The sequence below is a fragment of the Carassius gibelio genome, chromosome A6, assembly GCF_023724105.1.
Source record: "Carassius gibelio isolate Cgi1373 ecotype wild population from Czech Republic chromosome A6, carGib1.2-hapl.c, whole genome shotgun sequence".
Lineage (NCBI taxonomy): Eukaryota > Metazoa > Chordata > Actinopteri > Cypriniformes > Cyprinidae > Carassius > Carassius gibelio.
Genome location: NC_068376.1, coordinates 1,982,813 through 2,006,217, shown reverse-complemented (window position 1 = coordinate 2,006,217; position 23,405 = coordinate 1,982,813). Strand labels below are relative to the sequence as shown.

At 36.0% G+C, this 23,405-nt stretch overlaps 1 protein-coding gene across 1 annotated transcript in view; it reads left to right on the top strand.

The window, feature by feature from the left end:
• Positions 1-23,405, top strand: part of LOC128015229 (semaphorin-5B) — a 61,136-nt gene that overhangs the window by 5,671 nt on the left and 32,060 nt on the right. The window contains exons 2-4 of the mRNA XM_052598899.1: positions 10,288-10,351; positions 19,248-19,477; positions 22,410-22,509. Coding sequence (XP_052454859.1) covers positions 19,294-19,477; positions 22,410-22,509 — 284 coding nt within the window. The 5' untranslated portion in view covers positions 10,288-10,351; positions 19,248-19,293. The remainder of the gene's footprint in view (positions 1-10,287; positions 10,352-19,247; positions 19,478-22,409; positions 22,510-23,405) is intronic.

The window sequence follows — 23,405 nt, the reverse complement described above, 5'->3', positions numbered from 1 at the left end:
TGTGTGTGTGTTACAGTGCAGCAGCGCATTAGATGAGAACAGCGATTAACTTACCTGTACAATAAGCTGTTTACAAAGTGCATTCTACCGTTCAATTTCGAGCATCCAGGAATATAATCAAACATGTCTTGTGGAGCTTTTGTCATTTTAACGGTTTGGAAACGGAGCATAAATGTGGAAATCCTGCAAAGATTTCTTATCCTGTTGCGCCCTCTATAGGACCAGCAACTAGTCAACGTCAAGCTTAAAGTGACATAGAGCACTGAAGTCGACTAGTCGATTAGTTTGTGCAACCCCTAATATACTCACACACATAAATACATACAAACATTCATGCATATAGCTCTGTAGTTTCTAAAATAAAATGCAAATATATGTAGGGGTGCTTCGATCACGATTGGCTGATCATTAATGCGCATCTCGTCAGTAAAGCCAGTTCTCTAATCAGCGGTAAATTCCATCAGGTGCGTGATTTCACATAGAGCAGCTGTTACTATGCCAGGCTTTACAGGGTTAATTTTATAGTAGTTGTGTTAATGTGTTAAAGTAACAATGTGTTAATGAATGTTTGGTTTTGATGAAGTTATTATTTAAGTTTTTTGTTTTAATAAACTCCTACTCAGACAGGTTTTGATGACTTTATCATTCTAAAATATGGAAAATAGTAATGTAGGATGAATACATAGTGTCTAATCTGCCCTCTCTCACTTTCGTTTCCTCGTCACCTGCCCGTCTTCCTTCCAACCAGAAACCTCAGCTTAAACTCTGCACCCTTTTACAGTAATCTAAACCACTGGTGGAGCGCTAAACCTCAGGTTAGACCGAAAACACATCATCCAATACTAGCGCCACTGTTCTTCACTTCAGCCCGAGATGCTTGTGGTCAGGAAGTGCAGAAAAGACAGACTGTTGGGGGGGGGGATCACACCTGTGATGAGGAACTGCTGGTTTTTCATGTCAGCTGCCTCACACTGGGTCTGTGAATGGATGAACTGGGCTGGAGGAGCTGCTTTAGGAGCCGTTTGTGGAAGCTGATTGTATTCGAGCACAGACCCGAGGGGATGGAGGACAACACTGCCAAGCTTGTGTGAAATGGGTCAAGCTAAATGTTTTAAATATTAAAGCAAATATTGCTGCTCCTAAGGCCAGGCCGCACAGTGATGTGCTCTGTCAGGCACAAGAGAGTCATTGATGCTTCTGACCACGGCGGGGTGTGTTGTGTTTTAACGGGGGTCTCTCACCTCTGAGGGGTCTGTGCACCTCCAGACTGGGTTAGTCAAACAAGCAGGTCTTTTTTTAAGAGGAAAGTCTTTTTATAAGGCACCATAACTCCCTTTCTTTCCTTTGATTAGTGCAGCAGAGAACATTTGTGACCCTGGACCACAAAACCAGTCTTAAGTGTCAATTTTAATAAGCATTCCATTTAAATTTTATTTGTTAGAATAGGATAATATTTGGCCGATTTTGAAAATCTGGAATCTGACAGTGTAAAAAAAGCTAAATACTGAGAAAATCACCTTTGAATTTGTCCAAATAAAGTTTTTAGCAATGCATATTACTATTTAAAAATTATGTTTTGATGTATTTATGGTAGGAAAAGAACAACATATCTTCATGGAACATGAATTTTATTTAATATCCTAATGATTTTTGGCATAAAAGAAAAATCGATAATTTTGACCCATAGAGTGTTGGTTATTACTTCAAATAAACCACAGACACTTAAGACTCTCACATTTGTTTTTAAAGCTGCTTCAAACTTACTTACACTTTAAATTTTAAAATTTTATTTTGGCTACTTGAACTGATATAGAATATAAAAAAACATTTTATATATTTTTTTCTATTTATAATATATTTTATTATATTAATATATTTTAGAGCATTATGGGTCATTATTAATGGCCGAGTACAAACCCCCAAATAAACTTAACATTTAGCTTTAAGTGCTTAACTGATCCCGAAAGGATGGACACTTGAAACCATCTGATAAATGATCTATTCCAAGAACAATAACTATGTAGATAACTATAAACATGTTGCAATTATGGTTGTATTAACATTATTCACCCTATTTGAAGAGCGGTGTGGCCATTTTTAACTTGAATGTGTGAGGCTTCTGGTATCATTCATTCCCAGTTATTTTAACCACACAAACACAGTCTGTCATGCTGCTAGGTAATGCACATTGGTATTTTTTTTTATCATATTATTTTAAACGAATTATCAAAATTATAAACACTAGCAGCCACCTAGAAATATGCTAACAAGCATTCAGAGAAGCTTCTGTCATCCAGCGCAAACACTCTGGGATTATATTAGCGTGTTTTGTTCCGAGTATTGCAGAGATATATGTTTAAGTTGAAATGTGTTTAATGCATTCCTAACAGATTTCATCGACTGCTGTCAAAGTGTGAATTGCAGTGAAACGTACAACTCTGCGGTCAAGTTTCACACTTTCAATGCCAGTACTCCCAAGTTAATTCACAAGTTGTTTGACATCGTAGTGTGTGTGATGATTTTAAGGTGAGACACTGCAGGCAAAAACACTGTTTTTTCAAGCACCTGTCAATTTTGAGATTTTGGGCTTTTTGGTTTTTCATAAAGTGCTTTTTCAAATTAGTGGAAGGAAAACATCTAAAAGACACTGTTAAGTGTTTCTATTATAGCACTTTATCTGTTTGTGTCAATAGATTTCAATTACAAAACATATTTTTAAAGGCCGTTTTCTCAAAATGAGTTTTTTCTTCAACACTGAGCCATAAATCTCCACTTCAGTAGCACTTACACACACCAAACTTGACATTTTTATTCCTGTATATTCTGAAGGTTTTTACAGAGGGATTTGTTCATATATATTTTCCTGGATTATATACAACATTTTATTCCCACCAAAATTGTGAAAATATATTGTTTTCTGGCTGTTCAAAGTATTTTCTGAATTATGGAGTGACAAAAAAAGATAACCAGAATTCCCTCTGTAAAATCATTTGACTCTAATATGTCAAAAAAATTAAACAAAAAATTTGAAACTGACTTCATCTAGTGTTCAGATTTTTGCACTACAAATTTATGCAAATTAGCACATATTTCATAAAATAATGCCTCATTTGCATATTTAAACATAACATTTTTGAAAACTTATAATACAAAAGATCTTTGCAATAATCAAGGTAATCAATCAACTGGGTAAGTAAGGTGATAACTATTAGTTTTTTTTTTTTCCCTATTCACCTGCAGTGTCTCGCCTTAAAGTGAGGAAACCACACAGATGAGTTATGATGTTTTTAGAAAGGTAAAATAAGTCAAGGTGATTGTAACAAAGTTTTTCTTACAGTGTGGAAATATACATTCTGTCCTCATAATATTGAAATAAAATTGAGAAATTTCAGTCAATGTTAATTATATTTCATATAGAGTTTTTTTGTATGGTCTTAATTTTAGTTAACCCAATAATAACCCAGACAGCAGGAGATGCTTTCCAGACATGTGAGAATCATTGCATTTTGACATCAATTCTTGCATATTTTTTCCACATAAAATTTACAGTTCTGTCTGTTTTATATACAAGTCTGTTTCATAAGACGTGAAATATCGTTCTCAAGTCATATAAACTACTTTAGTGCTTCAGTACTTCTATGGTGTTTTTTGTCCTTTGTGGGGCTTGACAGATCATGGTGTGCTTTCATTGCATGGATGTTCTTCAGAGCATCTCCTTTAGCATTAACTCAAAGTCATATGGACCTCGGACGACATGAGGGTGAGTAAATGATGACAGAATGTTCACTCTGGGTGAACTGTTATTTTAAATAATAATTTAATCATATTCCCAGGCAGTGACCTGTCAAAAAGTCATGGATGGGGCCATTTTTCCCCTTCCAAATGTGACATAAGTTTTCCTATGTGTATAGGAACAGTGTGAGTGTTTTCATGAGCAAGGGAAGGAAAACTCTGCATCTGTTTTTACAAGGGAGGAAAAACAGTGCTGCATTCATGTTGTCCAAATAGCCGGTCCCAAAAGTTGTAAGTTCAATCCCAGGTCGTGTGACCCATGCACTGTAGTGTTTCTGAGTTCTCCGATCATCACAGTGCTCTTGATTGAGGCACTTAACCTCACTCTGTCCCAGGAGGGGAAGGTCCCTATTATTAGCGTAATGCTAATTGCTCTCAATGTGTATTATCTGAACACTTCTTGTGCTTTCTCTTCACGGCACGTTCACCTTCCTAGTCTGCATTTGTCTCAGTCCTACTGAAATTGGTTTAACATCACTCTTTCTGCTGGGGCGTCCCACTGTTTTGTCTGTTTTTGGAGCATTGTAAAGGAAGATGAATGGCGCTCTTGCTGGTGGCTTGAAAGGTTAAGAAAATGTCAGAACAGCAGAGCTATTAGTCTCCTGTGTTTGGACGGACCCTTGAAGGGGCGGTTGACTTCCTCCTGAGATGTGGGATGTGATCTGTGCGTGCTGGTAATTGCTGTCGTGTTTGTGTCTGACAGGTCAAACTGCGCCTTGTGCTTTTCTCTCCAATCAGCCATCTGGCTTCAGGACTGACATTTCACTTTGTCTCTCAGTTGCTGTAAGTTATGCAGGAACATTGAGGATTGCTACGGCTAATGATTGATTTAATTCATTTCTCAATTTACGCAGTAATTCATGTCAGTTTTCCTCAAGGGAAAAAAAAAATCTCTCTCAATTTATGCTGTAAACTAGGGAACCCTTTAAACAATATTTGGATACAAACAATTAAACTGCACAATGCAATTTATTAGAAAATAACTTAATAATAATATTTTTACTCCAATTAGTTTTTTTTAAATGTAAACATTTAAACAGTGGCTGTCATAACTTGTTTTCATGATGGGTTTATTCAAACATACATTAAGTACAGTTGAAGCACATATCGAAGTACAATTTAAGTAAAAATATAATGCATAAAATGTTCCTCTTTAGAATTCATTGATCTAATTATCTATAATGTTTATGGACACTGAATGGCTTTTCTGAGGTAAATATAACGTTCCATGACATATCAATCAAAATGTAAATTTCATAAAAAAAGCTGAGACTTTGTTTTATATTAAAAGTAACAAAACACAAAACTTATTGCAATTTATTGGATAGGTGGAATGCTACTAGATTAGAATAAATTAAAACTGAGAAATCAATATTACGATTTTGACTATTTTGATTAGAGATTAATCTGTTGATTGAATGTAAGTTTGTATGGGATGATAAATTCCCCAAAAGATTAATAAAAAAAAAAAAAAAAAAACATTATACATTATTAATTATTTATTTTTCAAAATTTGTAATATCTGGAAGTGCAAATGGGATTTAATAGCTACAGCCGAGATTCAATTGTAATAGTTGTAGATTAAATGGCTCTTTTTAAATTAATTATGCTATTTTTTCCTGGCCCTCGCTCTGGCTATTTCTCTTTCTTTCTGTTTGGATTTAATTTGCTTTATTAATGCTTTTGTGAAGAGATCACTCACTTCTTTTCCTCCAGTGCAGGAATCTTCATTCATGTTATTTTCTCTTATCTCTGTTGTCTCTGAAGAATGGTAGGCTGTAGTTACTGTGTGAATATCTCTTTCTCTTTCCTCAATCCTGACTGAATCCCACCTGAGGCTTGAGGAATCCGCTCTCTCCTCCTGTCTTTGTTTTGCTTGTTCTCCGGAGGAGGATTTTATTTCTCCGCGGTTGTTCTTTCACAGCTCAGGAGACTTAAGGGAGTTCACAGTTGTGCTTTATTTACGTATTAACTTTATTTGTGATGTTTCTCCTTAGGGGAAATAAAAATAGGTGCATATGAGACAGTCATTGGCATAGAGTATGATTACAGAGCTATAAAATGAATGCACTGCAAAATCTGTATTTTAGTCTTTAGTTTTTTTAACTATGTTTTTGTTGGATTTAACAAATTTAGTAAGAAACTAAATTGTGACTGTGTAACTGTAACTTGGCATTCTATGGGACAGTCACAAGCCTCCCTGTTTTCATCCAAAATGTCTTAAATTGTTTTCCGAAGGCAAACAAAGCTTTTACGAGTTTGGAACAACATGGGGGGTAAGTGAGTAATGACAAAATTTCATTTTGGGGTGGAGTAACCCTTTTAATATTTAAATAATTTGACAACAAATTAGCTTTTTCACAGTTATATGATGTTGGTTTATGGTCAGGTAAATGTATAAAATATATCAAGCATTAATATAAAGTATATGATGTATTTTATAAAAACAATTTTTTTTTATCATTTCTATAATTTCATTCATTATTAAATTATAGCTCAATCCCCTGCAGTTTCCTAATTCAGTTTTATGCAATGGATTTTGCAAGTAAAATGTTCTTATTTTATGGATGTTTAGACATTTTTACAAGAAAATAAGACCAAAAAAAATGCTAATTAGAGAATGATTTCTTAAATAGCATGATGCAAAATTTTAATGCATGTAGAGCTCTCTGACTTTTTATCGATCTCCTTGGCACTTCTGGTTGTGACATGCATGATTATCGAGGTGTTTTTTCAGGAGACACATCTGCAGGAAACTTTTCTCCATTTAAAAACACAACACAAGTTTGAGTTTGAGTGAAAGATCTCTTTTTTCACTTTGCATATGTTTCCTCATCATGAGTTCCTCAAAAAGAAGATGGACTAAATCAACTGGTCTCCTGATACTGTGCTGTCTTGTGGACATCTTGTGATTGCAGCCATCAGGTTGACCACAGGAGCTCAGAAATGAACCGACAGCACTGTGAGGCGCACATAAGATGAGTTCAAATAACCCAAAATACATAGCAAAAGACCTCTGTACTCTTGTCCTTGAAATACTGCGTGCTCAAACACCCAGGCTTTACATTTGACAGAAATAATCTTTTTATTTATAATTGACTTTTAGTTAGCTTTCCAAAAGTTTTACCTCATTTCCCCGTCTATTTCAATCCGGCTTTCTTGCACAAACACCCACATTCAGTGCCTGCAGAGAAGAATATGGCACATATCCAGCACGCTGCTTGTTTATAAAGAATGATTGTGAAGAATTAAGTCAAATCAGTGAGAGAAATGGCGAGTGGGAACGAATAAAGTGTCTAAAAATGAGTGCTGAATTGAGATGATTACAGCATGAGTCATGTATTTCACGGTGAGATCATGTTGGCTAAATCTGTTTTGTGTTTCTTCATCCAGTGCTCTTCTAGCATGACTTATGGTACTGGCATCTGTTCAGACGTGACATGTTCATAGTGAACCCCTCGAGAGGGTACACACCCGTGAGGGGCGGAGCCAAGACTAATTAACACCAGACTAAATCGACGCTGAATGCTAACATATTGTACAACTATTGTTTTAGTAGTGTTCCTCTTCTTTGGGATTTACATTTGTTATGCAAAAAGCGAAGCAGATCTGAGACATCTGAGACAAGTTTTCATTATGTTTTCCTTATGTCATGTTTACATTAATCTAATGTTCGGAAACAGTATACCTCGCTCAGCCTTTTCAAACTTCTTTTTGTCCCCAAACAAAGAACGAAAACTAACTTTGTTTGAAGTATAGCGAGGCCTTAAATCAGTAAAGCAGAGGGTTTTCACTAGTTAAGATATTCAGGTAATGGGATTGTAGTGCTTGGTGGCTGGTAAAGGCTGGCTAGTGCTAATCATGAGCTGGTTCATTCTGGTTTAGGGTTAAGTAATACTAGTATTATTAATACTGGTGTTAGTTATGGGTATTTAGTGCTGGCCTGGTTGACTTTGTGGTTAAATTAGTAAAGTAGAGGGTTCTTGCTGATTAAAGCTGCGGTTGGTAACTTTTGACGCTCTAGCGGTTAATAAACAGAACTGCTTGCGTCTTGCGGAAGAACATCGTAGCCGGAACTACTTCTCTCTGTTTATGTCTATGAAGAATCACAAAGGTACTGGGTTACTCCGCCGCGGTACCCCCGAAGCAATCTAAAATAGTCCGAATATAAACACTTATTATAGGTGCACCCTAGTGATTCAGGACAAGCCAAAAACACGGTTTGGAAAATGGATTCATGGTGTACTCACTTATTATATAAATTTTTCTACATTTTGAACACAAACAAAGTTACGGACCGCAGCTCTGATTGGTTATTTCTTACCGGGAGCGATGGAGTTTCTGCAAATGGCAATAGGACACTGGGAGGAGCCAGAGGAGCTTGATTTTTTTACAGATTATCTGTCTCATATTCTACTGTCAGGACATAATGACAGGTTTAACAAATATGTAAAAATATATATTTTTACAAAAGTTACTTACTGCAGCTTTAAACTGGTCAGCTAATATGATTTTGCTGTTTTAGAAGTTTGGTGGCTGGTTAATTTGAATCTGTAAATGTTTAATTCTGGTTTAGAGTTAAGTTCTGGTTTGGTGCTAGTTGTGGCTGGTTAGTGCCTGTTAACTTTCTGGTTAAACTGGTCTGCTAATTTGATTTTGCTGGTTTAAAAGTTTGGTGGCTGGTTTATTCTGGTTAGTGCTAATCTGTAACTGGTTTACAGATTAAGTACTGAACTGTTGCTAGTTTTCGCTGGTTAGTAGAGATGCACCGATTGCAATTTTTTTTGACCGATTCTGATTCTTTTTTTAATGCAAAAAATATTTACATAATAAAATAAATTATTAAACATTACAAATCCCCTAATCTGTTACATTACAGTTGTTCTTTCACTTAAACAACTCTCAGAATAAAGTGCTCTGTGACTGGAAAGAATTAGAAAAGAGTTGCTGAATATATAATATCAAAACAGATGTCATTTCCCACTGTTTATAATTGTACACCCAGTTATTTTAAGCTTATAGTTCAAAATAATTGGCTGAATTTCCCTTTGTGTTGTCGAGAGATCTTTTTGACTCTTAGCAAACCTTGTTAGATTGTGAAGCTAGCACAACTCTTGCATAAAATGTCATCCTTTCCCTCATTCCCCTCAGAGAATAAATGAATGAATATCTCATTTCAGTCTGCTGAATTAAGCGACTCATGAATGGAGCCACAAATGAATGGATGGATGAATGTATGAGTGAATTGATGGATCTCAAGAGAAAGTCAAACAAAAGTTGAACTCGAAATCAACCGCCCCGTTGTGTATTGTGTTTCAGTGTGCGACGTGGGCCTGGAGATGGAGGGAAACAGAATTATGACAGAGGGGATTGAGCATGTTTTTTGATCTCTTTTCACATATTCTCACTGGGAAATGTCACATTTGAATTGATTGAAAGGAAAATTACAGCTGGATTATGGGATGTCATAGGGCAGGGGTCTTGTTGCCACAGAAACTAGACCACTGCTTCTCAAAGTGCTGTTCTGCAGCTAATGAGTGAGTCTCATGTCGAATATACAGTGGCCCCAAAAAGTCATCAAAGAATCCTAAAAAATGTATCTCAGTTTAAAAAAAAAAAAAAAAAATTATTTATCAACTGTTTTCAACATTGATTTTAATCAGAAATGTTTCTTGAGCAGCAAATCAGCATATCAGAATGATTTCTGAAGATCATGTGACACTGGAGACTGGAGGAATGATGCTGAAAATCCAGCTTTGAATCACATAAATAAATTACATTTCAAAATATATTCACACAGAGAACAGTTATTTTAAATTGTAATAATATTTCAGAATATTGCTATTTTACTCTATTTATAATCAAATAAATGCAGCTTGGGCGAGCAGAAAAGACTTTTTTCAAAACCATAAAAAAAACTGACCCGACCCCAAACTTTTGAACAATGTTTCGATATTAATTAAGATTAATGTTAATGAAGCAAAAAGTATAATGACACTTGTGAAACCTGAATCCGAATCTTTTTGATCCATAAACATCACTCTGCTAGAACACCCGAGTGATTGTATCATTTTTGTCTGATGTTTTGGGGTTTTTTTTGTGGGAAAAGCGTAGTGAAGTGAAAAGCTTCTCCAGCATTTAAATACAGAAGACACTTCGTATCAGACATTTTCAAGCATAGTATAAGTGTTGAAGTACTGGGGCTTCTATACGCATCTGAGATGCACCAGCCTTCATTCGGGAACAGTTCGAGGAATTTTAACCCTTTCGTTCCCCGCGTTAACTCGTCACACATGCCAAACACGCATCCGTCATGCCCCCAGCAGCCTCCCTCCATTGAGAAAGTTAACAGTTTGTTTTTCACAGGGCCGAAAGCTTCACTGCACACATTACTGAAGCCCCTTCATCTCCCTCCTTTCCTCTGGATGCAGCCCGTCCGCGAGAGACTGACTAAAATGATTTCTCTCTCTCTCTCTCTCTCTGTCTGTCTGTAAGGACTGCATTAAACAGATCAGAAGTCGCTCCTCTGGAATGAGCTCTTGCTGACACCTTCCTCCCGGTGAGTGCACTCTTTCTGTTCTCCTCTGCTCATCACTTCCTGAGAGTCTTTGCATCTTGTTGCTCTGTGCTTTCCTTTATTTAATTTTTTTGTCCTGAGAGCTGTTTTGCTCACATGTCTTCCCTCCCCTTGTGTCCATCCTGTATTATTTTATCCTCTCTCACTGCGCTCCATCCCGTCTTCTCTCTCTCTCTCCGTGTCTTTGTTGAGGTATGCTGATAAACAGTTTGGCCGTCATCTCCAGACCTCCCCATTGTGTGTATCCAATTCTCTTTGTTCTCTGAGCTTGTGGTGCTGGCGTGTGTGTGTCTCTGTGTGTGTGTGTGTGTGTGTGTGTGTGTGTGTGTGTGACTGACCACTTCATGTGTTTGTCTGACTAGACGGAGCAACTATACAAGAATTTAGCCGTGTTGTCTATCGTTTTTGTGTCTGTCTGTGTCTTTTTCTCAGTTCAGTTCAGTTTCATTTCAATTAATCTGTTTTTGTTTTCATTGGAGTTAATCTTGTCAATTCTGTTTGCTTTTTCTGTATATTTCTCATAACTTATTTTAGATGTCTTTTTTTTACTTGCTGTAATTCTTTTTCATTTCAATGCAATTAAATTAGTCTTTCTTGTCATGAAAGTTCATTTTGTTGTTCCGTTCTATCTTCTGTTTCACTCAACTCTCATTTTAAATTCATTTTAAATTAAATTGTGTTAATGTTCATTGTTGTCGTGACAGTAATTTGCACTGCAGATATGGATAAATAATATTTATAAATAATGTATATTGTAGAATGTGCATTGCTGATGACCTTATATAAATCTGAAGGTTTAGGGTCCGTATTTGTTTTTTGTTTAAGTGTTGTTGTTTTTTTAAAGAAAAGAAATTAAATTACATTGATCAAAAGTGACAGTAAATCATAATGATGCAAAATATTTATATTTCCAAAAATGCTGTTATTTTCAACTTTCCATTCATCAAAGAATCTTAAAAAATAAGATTCCAGAAAAATATGAAGCAGCACAACTGTTAAATGCACAACTTTGATAATAATCAGAAATGTTTCCTGAGCAGAAAATCAGTATATTAAGATGATTTCTGAAGATCATGTGACACTGAAGATTGAAGTAATGATGCTGAAAATACAGCTTTTATTATAGAAATAAATTACATTCTACAACATATTCATACAGGAACATTTATTGTCAATCGTAATAATATTTCACAGTATTATTGTATTTTTGATCAAATAAATGTAGCCTTGGTGAGCAGAAGAGACTGCGTTCAAAAACATGAGGACTTTTGAATGGTAGCGTATGTTTCTTACAAGAATTTGATTTTATAAAAATGTATTAATTTATCAGCATTTATTAATCTTGGTTAATGATAATGATTCTTTATTGTTTATTATATGTATACATTCCTTTAATGTTAACTTATACAACATTTGTTGAAAAGTTAACTGTTAGTATACCTAGAAATAAAGATAAAACTCACTTTTGCATTAACTAACATGAATTACTGTGGAAAGTTTTTACAGGAAAAAAAAAAACGGGAAGAAACGTATCTTTTTGTCGTTTTGAAAAGTCTGAGAAATACTATAAATATAAAACGTGTGGCTGTTGGATTAATTTCCTAACACAGAATTAAACCGCAAACCTAAACAACCGTGATAATGAAAATTCATGGATCTGCGACTGTGAGTCTAAGTGCATGTTGTGCATTATTCAGGGCCAGGCGTCGATGCGCAACGATTCATAAACAAATATGCAGATTTACAGCTGTGGGCTGCGATTTTTGCTTCAAGCTCATAACGTTAGTTTAAACATTCTTTTTTGCTTTTCTATCTACTTGAATATATTAAATTATCAATCCACTGTTGAGACTGATGCTTCTGTCACAAACCTGACGTTGTCAGTGACACAAAGAGAGGGAGAGCGATGGACAGAGAAAGGGAGAATGAGTGAAACGTGAATGGCGTGAGGATGGACACAATAAAAGGCCGGTCTTGTTGGAGTGCTGTTTAAGATTCTGCCTGGCGTCGGGTCCGTGGTCAGGGCTGAGTGAAAGTGCTTAGCTTTGGCGGATGACCACGTACTCGCTCAGAGCACCCGTAAAGCTCAACGGACTTCATTCACGTGCTAAAGAGCCTCTGCTTTGACAGATAGTTGGCCGGTCGCACAGAGAAGGCTTTCACGCACAGACAGTGAAGGAGTGGAAGGTTTAGGAGGAAGAAATGGCAAACAAGGATGCATCTGAAAAGGCAGACACTTTTAGAGATACAACAAATATCCGTGGAACTGCTAGGTCTTTGGATCTGTCTCACTGTACATCTATCTAAGGATGCTCAGGTTGGCGTTGGCTTTAGGTTGCTCGCCCGTATTAGTGCCCTAATGAGGGTAGTGCACAGACCTCCAGCTGCGTGAATGGGAATACAGTTAATTTGGGGTCTCTTTTAGGGGATAAAGGTTTCGGTTGTGTGACCCTTTTCAGCATTTAGAGAAATGCTGGCGATTAAGGGCGGCTGGGCTCCAAAGAGCAAAAATTTGTTCTCTGTGGGCAATGTTTTTTTTGTCTGGTGTTTTTGTCAGTTAGTCTAGCTAAGGACAATTAGCTTAAATTACATGCACTCTGCATGATCAAGTGCATCTACCAGGCAGAAGGTCTTCATCCTGTGTGCATTTGAAGACGGTTTTCTGTCATTTTGACAACACTTTACTTGAGCAATCACAGACAACGGACTTCATTCATCAAATGCACACAGAACAAATTCTCTATAAATCATTGGTAAACCATTCTTTGGAAATTGTTGCACTGAATGGAATGTGATAATTTATACAGAAAATTGTGCTTGCATTTCATGAATGATGCTATAGATCAATTCCAAGAACAACATGCCAACAAACATCATGGTCTTTCAGTTGCTTTAAAAGAGCCAATTTTAGGCTCTTCAGATGATATATCATACAAACAAGATTTCTCCCACAATATATTTGGCTGTTACTGTGTGCACACCTGTGTGTGATTTCCTAAAACAATCCCTAAATAGCTGTTTTTCCTGTTTTATTTGATCAAGTAAATGCAGCTGTAGTGAGAATCAGATTTCTTGATGGTGTAGGGTACATTTACACTCTGGTAGTTTGTAGTGTATATTTTATTATTTTACAGCATTTATTAACCTTGGTTATTTTTTCTTTGTTGTTTATAATATAATTTAGAAATTTGCCACTTCATCGACTAAGGTTATTCTATACAGCATAAAAAAAAAAGGAAGTAGAAATTAACGTTAACCAAATTTGTAAAATTACTCTAAAAGTTATGTTCTGTTTTGTGCAGTGTTAGACAAATTAACATAAATTGCTTTCACTGTGCAAATGGAATATGATGATTTACGTTACAATTTACAACATGCAATGCTTTTGAAAAAGATCTTCAGATGATGTATTGTACAGACAAGATTTAGACAAAATAGCGGTTTGTCTCTTGCTTAATACTGGCCAGTAGCTTAAGTTTTTATTATTTTTAATGAAAAGGTATGAAAAAAAAATGTATTCGAAATTGCATACATTGATTTAATATGTCTTAATTACACATTGCATCATGTTGTGTTTTAGAGTTGGAGATGCCTGTAAATTCACCAGTTAAGACTATTGCCAGTATCTTTTCCATTTTCCATTCCTTTTTTTCCATTTCCAGATTTTTATTCTTATAGTGTAAATAAGTTCAATTTGGATTTCATTTTAGCTTTAAATTAAAGTTACCAAAAGTAGCGGCAGAAGTTTTTATATTTAATGAAGGATTAAGATGACAAACTTTATTCTTTGAAATAACGTGTACCAAAGAATCTCTCGCAGTTCAGGAATGTGTATTAAATCAGTCCTTTTTGATTTCATATGGACTTTAACTAGTTTACTAACTAAACTTTATTGCTCTTATGTGACCAACTCGGTTATTTTGTAACATCTGGACTTTCCTGAGTTCATATTGAAACCCTTCCAGCTGCTCTTATCACTTGTCTTGTCTTTCTTTATGACTTCCCTCCTTCTCACTTTCAAGATGAGTAGAGATGAATCGAGTTCATAAAGCGCCTGTATCAGTGCGCTGATGCTGCAGTGTTTGGAAAGCACTGGGACAGTGAGACAGTGTCTATCTGAGACCATCTAGAGTGAATTAACATCCATCTCTGTGTTTAACTGTTATCACGCGTCAGTCGTGGATTCGTTGTCTTTCAGTAATGTGCTTGAGGACAGCTGTATTAAAGTGATCTGACTTCTGGCAGAATTTTCCTTCAACGCCCTTCATTTTTGCTCTCTCACTTATTGACCTTGATGCATGTGAAACTTAATATCCAAGGAATTGAGTTGTTTATACATTGCATAATCAAAGTGTGTTAAAGGAATGTTCCGGTTTGAATACAACTACAACAACGTCTATCGAAAGCATCTGTGGTCTGCTTTGGATTATCAGTTTTGACTCGTCCCTTAGTTTGTAGAAACTATGTTGTGTTGACGTTACATTTCTGTCAAATGCAATGCAGGGTTTCAGGACATGTATTTTTCGTGTTGTTGGTTTGTAGTTTTACATCTAGGTTTGTAAAATCTACATCATACTTGTAACAGCGCGAGTACTTTTCCAGTTTTATACATTAAATAGTTTGGTTTATTACTGGACAGTACTGTGCAAAAGTTAGGGATGTTTTTTCATTTTAAAGAAATTCATGCTTTTTATTTTTGTGGAACTCATCAAAAATGTTTTTTTTGATGAATAGAAAGTTCATAAGCCCAGCATTTCTTAGAAATAGAAATCTTAAATGTCTTTACTGTCGCATGTGATATGGATCAGACAAACAGAAAAAGTATTTCAACAAAACCAGAGTAGAAGTGAAAACACATTTAGTATATATTTCTATTTATTTATTTTTTAAATACAGCAAAAGGGGAGATCGTTTAATCCTGATAATCTCATAATCAAGATTTATGTTATGACTGTGAGATATCTACACACTTTAAAAAGTCTCTATTATATAATAATAATAGTTGATAATCTCATGCTCTCGTTAATCACTGATTGTTTCGATGGATTTTGTACTAATTTACAAGGGCGAGAAACAAGTTGCTTCTAAACCAGGCATGACCTCGAGAAATGTCACAATATTTTGTGAAACAACAGATGAGCATTTGAGAGGAGTCTGAAAAATTCCCTTGTGCATTACCCATAAACATGCTTGGAAGTCTTGAGTCACTTCAACACATTGTTTGAATTGTAAACTCATAGTCTAATCTAGTTAGAAGAGCTGTCAGCTCACTATTGACCTCCAGGATATCTGTCTGTTAAAGAGCTCATTTGTGTCAGCCATCTTTGACCTTATTTATTCATCCCGTTCTTTCATATCTCCTCTATTAACCCAGAAGGAATCGTCTCAGACATACCATCAGTGGCCCACCTAGTCAGCTCATTGTCTGACCCTGGCCTCCCCTCCTGTGCGTTTGTCACTGCCATCATTGGCTCTCCATCTCTCTCTCCGTTATCCCTCCATCTCTGTGGCCTCTGATGAGTCTGAGAAGGTGGGCATGAATAGACTGAATGTGGAAATGCTGAGGGTATTAAGGGGGATTTGGGGGATCGGGGGTCTTTTGCTATTGAGGTGCATTAGACATGGTTGGCGATGAAGTGTCTGCCGCACAGCGTCACGCTCCTGGAGCCAAGAATAAGAGCAACAGTTCGCCTGCGGAAGCTGCTGCCAGAGAATTACACAGAAAACTCGACACATTTCCATAGAATTCAAATGCATGCCATTCATAAAATTCTACACAGCCCCTTCCCTTGCTATGACTGTTTTTCCATATAATCGGATTTTGAGAGTTTTGTATAGGCATAAATGTTGTTTAAATGTGCGTTTTTTTTTTAATTATTGTTTATATATATATATATATATATATATATATATATATATATATATATATATATATATATATATATATATATACTGTTAATAGTATTACCAAGAGGAACCGTAAAAATAAATACTGTTTTCAAAACAGTTTCGTAAACAGTCCCCCGATCTGCTATTGGTCGGACCCTATCATAGCTCCGCCCCCAAATCATGCCATTGGTCGAGCCACTGTTGCGGTTTAAGATGGGAAGTTTATATTGTTTTGGAGTTAAATCAACTTACGAATGGCTTACTTTTAGTTGTTTTCTGCTTATTAAATGGTATATGAAAAAAATATTAACCCTGAAAAAATGACACATCAGCTTTTTAAAGGCCATTCCATGTTTTTTTTTATTTATTTTTTTTAAATAGATTTTATATTAGTTTCTGCTTAAAGTTTTCCCAGAATATTTTATTTTGAATGTTTAGGTATCATTATGTTGTTTGGACAGGGTATAATTTTTTTTCCCCCTTCTACTAATATAATTTTGATCGTTTTGAATAAAGCGGTTTACATAAAAAAAAAAATAATAATAATAAAAATGCTTAATTAATAGTGCTTTCAGCTCAATGTTATTTTAGTAAAATTTATACACTGATATTTTTTTATTTATATTTTTAAATTTGCTTTTTTTTATTTTAGTTTTAGTTTAAAGTTTGGTCATTTTGTTGCTTTTGTGATTTTTATTATTTTATTTTTAAATTTGCACTTTATTTCAGTTATAGTACTTGTATTTATTTCAGGTAGTTCCCAAGGCAGCTTATTTTAATATTTACATTTTATTTTAAATTTAGTTTAATTTAAATTACTGAAAATTATTTGCACACACAAAAGGATCACTTGTTGAAAAATGAATGTGAAAAATTGTAACATTCAATATGTTGACTATAGGAATGCCAAAAGGCCAGTAGTTATTCTGATATGGGCATCAGTTATTTTTTTATAATTTTTGAAGTGGCAACCTTTCAGATTTCTCTCATGAAACCAACCCGGAAGTGACAAAAACTGCAAATCAATCGAATAAATATAAAAAAATCAAATTTTTACGGCAAAATTTTTTTTACGTCCTGGTACAAAAATTTTGCCCTTCATGACAGCTGTAAGGGGGAGATTTTTTTATAACTCATCTGATTCAATTATATTAAGCCTAAAAATTCTGCATATTTAAGGGCATGGCCACTTGAGTGACAGGATGATTGTCACCACTGTTGAGCTAGGTGGGCGTGGCTTCAGCAACCAGCTCCCGCCTCTTTTCCCATTTTAGATTAGCTGGGAGAGACACGCAGTGATGTTCAGCCAAGATGGCTCCGTCCAGCTCCGCCCACTTTAAGCTTCAAAACACTACGCCCACTACGCCCATGTTTTTATACTGTCTATGTTTTGACATAGTTTTGGAGATATCAGGCTTTACTTTGGGGGTGTTTCTAAGATGCCCTGAGTGGACCGACTTGAATTTTGTTTTTAAAGTATATAAGTGTTTCCATTTGATACCATCATGTGGTATCAAGTTTAAGTGAATCAGTTCAAAAATCTGAAAAAGCTGGAGCTAGTTACAGATACAGGACATCAGACCACCTCTCTAGAGAGTGACCAGTGTTTGGTGTGTGTGTGTGTGTGTGTGTGTGTGTGTGTGTGTTTGCGAAAAACCAAGACAGATGCTGCAGTGATTTCTCAATGACGTGTCAGGAAGTAAAAGTTTAAGTGTGATTGAGCATGTGTTAGTGTGTGAGTGTGTGTTTACTGGAGAGCTAACGGGGAGGTTTCTGTTGAAGTGAAGCTGTGTGTATGTACTGTATTTATTCTGAGCATGTCAGATGTCAGATGCGTGTTTACATGTTGGGTTTACCTGAGCCTCATGCGCTGTTAAACACCTAATGGAAAATAAACTGAGTGAACCGTTTTAAGCTTTAGGGAAGCCATCAAAGAGAGCCGTTGATTTCCATGACAATATATCATGAAAACATATCAGAATCTTTTTTTTAACTGATAATTAAACTTTTAATGATCTGCTGGCTCATCGTCCAGAGGCTGTCAATTACAGCAAAGCAGTGTTATGTTTTAGAATAACATTGTGTTGAACCGCTGCGGGTCTCGGAAGAGGTCCAGACGTTTACTCTGCTGAGAGATGGAGGTTAATTCGATTAGAAAGAGCAAGACTTACTCCATCTAACCCACGAGGAGAAGATGAAGCCGTCTCTCTGCGCTCTGTCTGTCTGCTCACTTGTCTGTTTATCTGTCCATCTAGCTTACTTGTCTGGACGTCCATCTGCTTTCTTTCTGTTCTTTCAACATGTACAATTCCAAACACACTAAAATGTAAAAAATTGTGAAGATAACAAGCTGTTTTTCCAGTATTGGTTCCATTTTTCCCGTAGGGATTTTTAAGAAGTCTTTGTAAAAGTGTTATAAGCCATGAAGTAAACCAACCAGCTACGAGGTGAATCACAACATTACAAACTTATATTTGAAGTAAAAAGAGTATTTAAAAATCAAGCAAATAAACAAGACTTGATGGCTTTACGAGAAAGAACTACAATCCCTTGAAACATTGTGAATGACATAAATTAAAAATGATGATGAAATGTAAAACTATTCAATTAAAGTTGTTGATTATATCTCTATATAAGCAATATATTTTACATTTACTGTAATATATGCAAACACGTATAGAAATATTTAACTATTTTGACATTCGATTATGTCCGAGCTCTTTTTGGTCACAGCAGCTCTCTGATTGGTGAAATGTTTTGTGCAGAATCATGGGTAATGTAGTTTATCACCACAAATTAAGCTGTTTAACATGATTTTTCAAAAATGATATGAAATAAAGTCAACAGATGGCTTCAACAAAAATATGTACTTTTGATTAACCTCATAGCTCACAACAGGTAGAAGTTATTTGTAAAATCAGTTTTCCCTTTGGGAACACGGCTGTTGCACTCTATAACTTGATTCATTTTTCATCTCTCCTCGTTTCAGGACTCTCTCACTGTTCACAAGTAAGGGAGAGGTTGTTGCAGTAATCATGACAGCATTGCCGTTCCGGGTCGGACCGCTGTCCTACGCTGGATTCGTCATCTTCTGCCTCTTCTCTCTGCCTCTCGTCTCATCACAGACGCCATTACTCCCAGTGACCTCTGACCCTGAGTCTGCGCCCTCTCAGCCTGGAGAGTGCCTGAGAAAAATGCACCCTGTTACCTCCTACACAGGTGGGTGTAAAATAGCTCGCTCTCTCCTGCCCTTTCCATCATCGCATTTGGAGCCAAAGGTTAAAACGATAAGCCTTTGAATCATTTTTTCCCCTGAACATCTCTGTTAAATTGGTGAAGCTAGTAAAAACTGCTTACAATGCAGCTAGAAAAGAGGAGGCCATCTAACTGAAACCAGAGATGGTATAGGGAGGATAAAAACAGTAAAACGTATGGGAGAAGTCACATTGCTCACTATAATGGCTGTAAATTTCAGTTACAAGAGCCTTTTTGAAAAAGACATTACTTGATTGATTTTAATAACTAGTATGTATTTATTTATTAAATAAATCAAAAGTGACAGTAAAGACATTTATAATGCAAAAAATAAAAATAAATAAATGCTGTACTGTTGAACTTTCTACTGATCAAAGAATCTTGAAGAAAAAAAAGTTTCTGCAAAAATATGAAGCAGCTCTACTGTTTCAGCATTGATGATAAAACTAAATGTTTCTTGAATATTAAATCAGAATATTAGAATGATTTCTGAAGGATCATGTGACTCTGAAGACTGGAGGAATGATGCTGAATATTCAGCTTTTATCACAGGAATAAATAGCATTTTACTATATATTCAAATAGAATATAGCAATTAAAAATTCCTATTAAATTGTGTTCCTTGTAGCTCAATTGGTAGCGCATTTTGCTTATCAAGCACAAGGTTGGGGGTTCGATTCCCCGGGAACGTCAAAAAATTTATAGCCTGAATTCACTGTAAGTTGCTTTGGATAAGAGCATCTGCTAAAAGCGTTAATTTAATTTAATTTAATTTATAATATTTCACAATATGAATCTTTTTCTGCATTTTTGATTAAATACGTGCAGCCTTGGTGAGTAGTAGACACTTCTTTGAAAAACATAAAAAAAATCTTAAGGCTTTTGAACAGTAGAGTAGCTTGAGTTAAGCCAAAGAAGTTAATGACACAATTTTCATCAGAATTTATTGTTTCTTTGACATGTTATTGAAATATATCCTTGACAAACCTTTGTACTATCAGGACTAGAAAGCTACATTCACACTGCGAGCCTTGGTGCTCAATTACATTTTGCTCCGATCCAGTTATTTTTGTATAGCTGTTCACATTGTTGTTTTAAATGTGGCCAATATCAGATTTCCAGTGTGAACAGGTCATGGTTCTGAACTGACACACATTCGCAAAAGAACAATATGAACAGGGTTGCCAGGTCTTTCAAAAAAAGTCTGCCCAGTTGCTTCTCAAAACCATTCCTAAACTATCCCAGTCGTGTTCTGGGTGTATTGTGTTAGTGGGGTTGAAATTATGTGCAGGCAATATGAAACATAAATACAAGGATGTGAGAGAAGACAGCAGAGTTTTGAAACGTTATGATACGAGCCCTTATGTTTTGCTTGTATAAAGATTTGTCACTGCAATACTGATGAGTTCTGACACGTCACTGTGCTTCCACTGACTACCTTTCGCAACTGTCTTGATAGCTTTTGGTATGTAAAATCAGATGTTATATAAGCAGATGTTAAAGGTTAACACAGCTGTGTGTACAATCACGCCCTGCAGTTTCTAATATCTCACATTAATCGCTGCAGTCTGCTCTGAAAGTATGCAGGCAGGGCTACACTGTAAGTGTTTATAATGTCCTCTATTATATAAGTGTTAGTGAATCACTGTAGTAGCAGAAGCTGCTGTACACCAGAGACATTAAGGGAATGATTTTGCCCATCGAGAGAGATTCAGCAGCATTTCTTTTTTTAAGTGTGAGACAGTAAGGGTGTAGTCATCTGTTTTTGGGTGATAACGACCCTGATTTACAGCAAAGCTTGCTTCAGCACTGTTTGGAGAGCTGAATGGACTGCATACGCTTCTCTTCAGCCGAGCGGCTCCTGAAATGTCCGATCATTTCATTATTAGTCAAGGTTTTCTTTTTGCCACTAAAAAATCACACATTTTAAAATTGCTAACTTCTGCTGGACTTACGCCTAAATCACGCAGTATGATTTTGGCCACAATTTTGCCATCTTAGACAAATTTTTGGAAATCATGAAGGATTACAAGGCCAAAATCTGCTTTTGGGATTACACAAATGGTGACTGAAATCTTAAAATGATAGTTCACCAAAATAAAAATAAAATCATGTCATCATTTACTCATCTTCATGTCGTTCAAATGTTAATCCAAATTGTTTTGGTTCCTATTGACTTCTATTGACTGGAAGCCAATGGGAACTGAAACCATTTGGTTTACCAACAAAATAGATTAAATCGAAGAAAGTTGGTACCCAAACAGTTTCAGTTCCCTTTGACTTCCATAGAATTGAATTGGCTGTTGTAGTCCTCATTTCTCCTAAATGAATAAATGTAATGTGCACAAATAAAAACAACACAAGTGATTTCTGAGGATCATGTGACACTGAAGACTGGAGAAATGATGCTGAAAAATTCAGCTTTGCATCACAGGAGTAAATTACATTTTAAAATATATTAAAATAGAAAACAGTGATTTTAAATTGTAAAAGTATTTCACAGTTTTACTGTTTTTATTGCATTTTTGGTCAAATCAATGCATCCTTGGTGAGTGTTAAATACCTACCAACCACAAAGTGTTCAACTGGATTAGTGCATAATGTCTCTTATGATGAACAAGACTATTAATGCATGATTCAAACCCACTTAAATATGTTTATTAAACATCTACACTGTATGTGTGCAGAGACAAATCTTAAGGAACAGTGCATGAAGAAAATCTCACAAGAGGAATACTGCAGTCACATAACATTGGTCTTCATTTGCGCTAACTTGTGTGTTTTTTTTTTCTCAATTCGTGGTATAACAAACAGTTGAACCCAGCAGCTAAACAGCAGATCAAGTGTTTCCACTCACAGCTGTCTAACTGTCACCTGTGGCTCTTTTCTGCCGTAGCTTTGAGCCCATGGCTGTCCTCTTTCTCTCTTCCTGGAGTGACTGACTACTCACCGCTCACACTCGACCTCACCAGGAACCAGCTGATAGTGGGAGCCAGGTAACACACACACACACACACACACACACACACACACACATACACACACACACACACATTTGTTTTAGTGAAAAGTGTGTTCATCCCATAGGTGTAATGGTTTTTATAGACCCTTTTACAGTTGGTAAACAAGGTGACGTATTTGTGTGGGCGGGGCTTAGCTGGAGGCAGAAAGATTCCCCTCAACACTTAAACAAATGTTAGTTAGCGAGTTTTCATAGCTTGTTTTTTTTTTAACAATGGCTGGAGAAAATCTGAATATATCTGCTTTATCTGAATATTTAAGGTCAATCACTGTCCGGGACCGCGATAGTTTTTGAAAAAGTTAACTTTAACGGACGGAACCAGATTGGTCAACCCGTAAACAATCACTCATTGGATGGACGATCTGACAGGATTAACGTTACCTCCGATTGAGTGGCCTGACATCTACACTTACCTGATAGAGAAACCGAGCGTATAAATCCTTAGACACGTATAACTACGTACAGAATGGTCACGTACAAGAGATAATACAAAGATATAACAGACGAGTTTTGTGTTGTACGATCCAAAGTTCTGCCTAGCCAGCGCCAAGGACAGAAGACGACCATGTATCAGGCTTGGGTCATTGTAAACAGAGGAAACAACTACATCTTGACGGCGAACTGCACTTGCATGGCTGGTTGAGTATCTTATATCAGATTAGAAAGATCACATTTCATATTGAATTAAAATGGAAAAAGCACTTTTGTTGTTAGCAGTTATGCTATCTAACATGATGTTGTGTTAGTGATGTTGTTGTGTTAGCTATGATATGAGATGAGCAACAAGATATCAATTAGTTTCATTTTTACATTTCAAATTGCCTGTTCTCCGTCGATTCTGGCAACCAACAACACGACATTTTAAGCTCC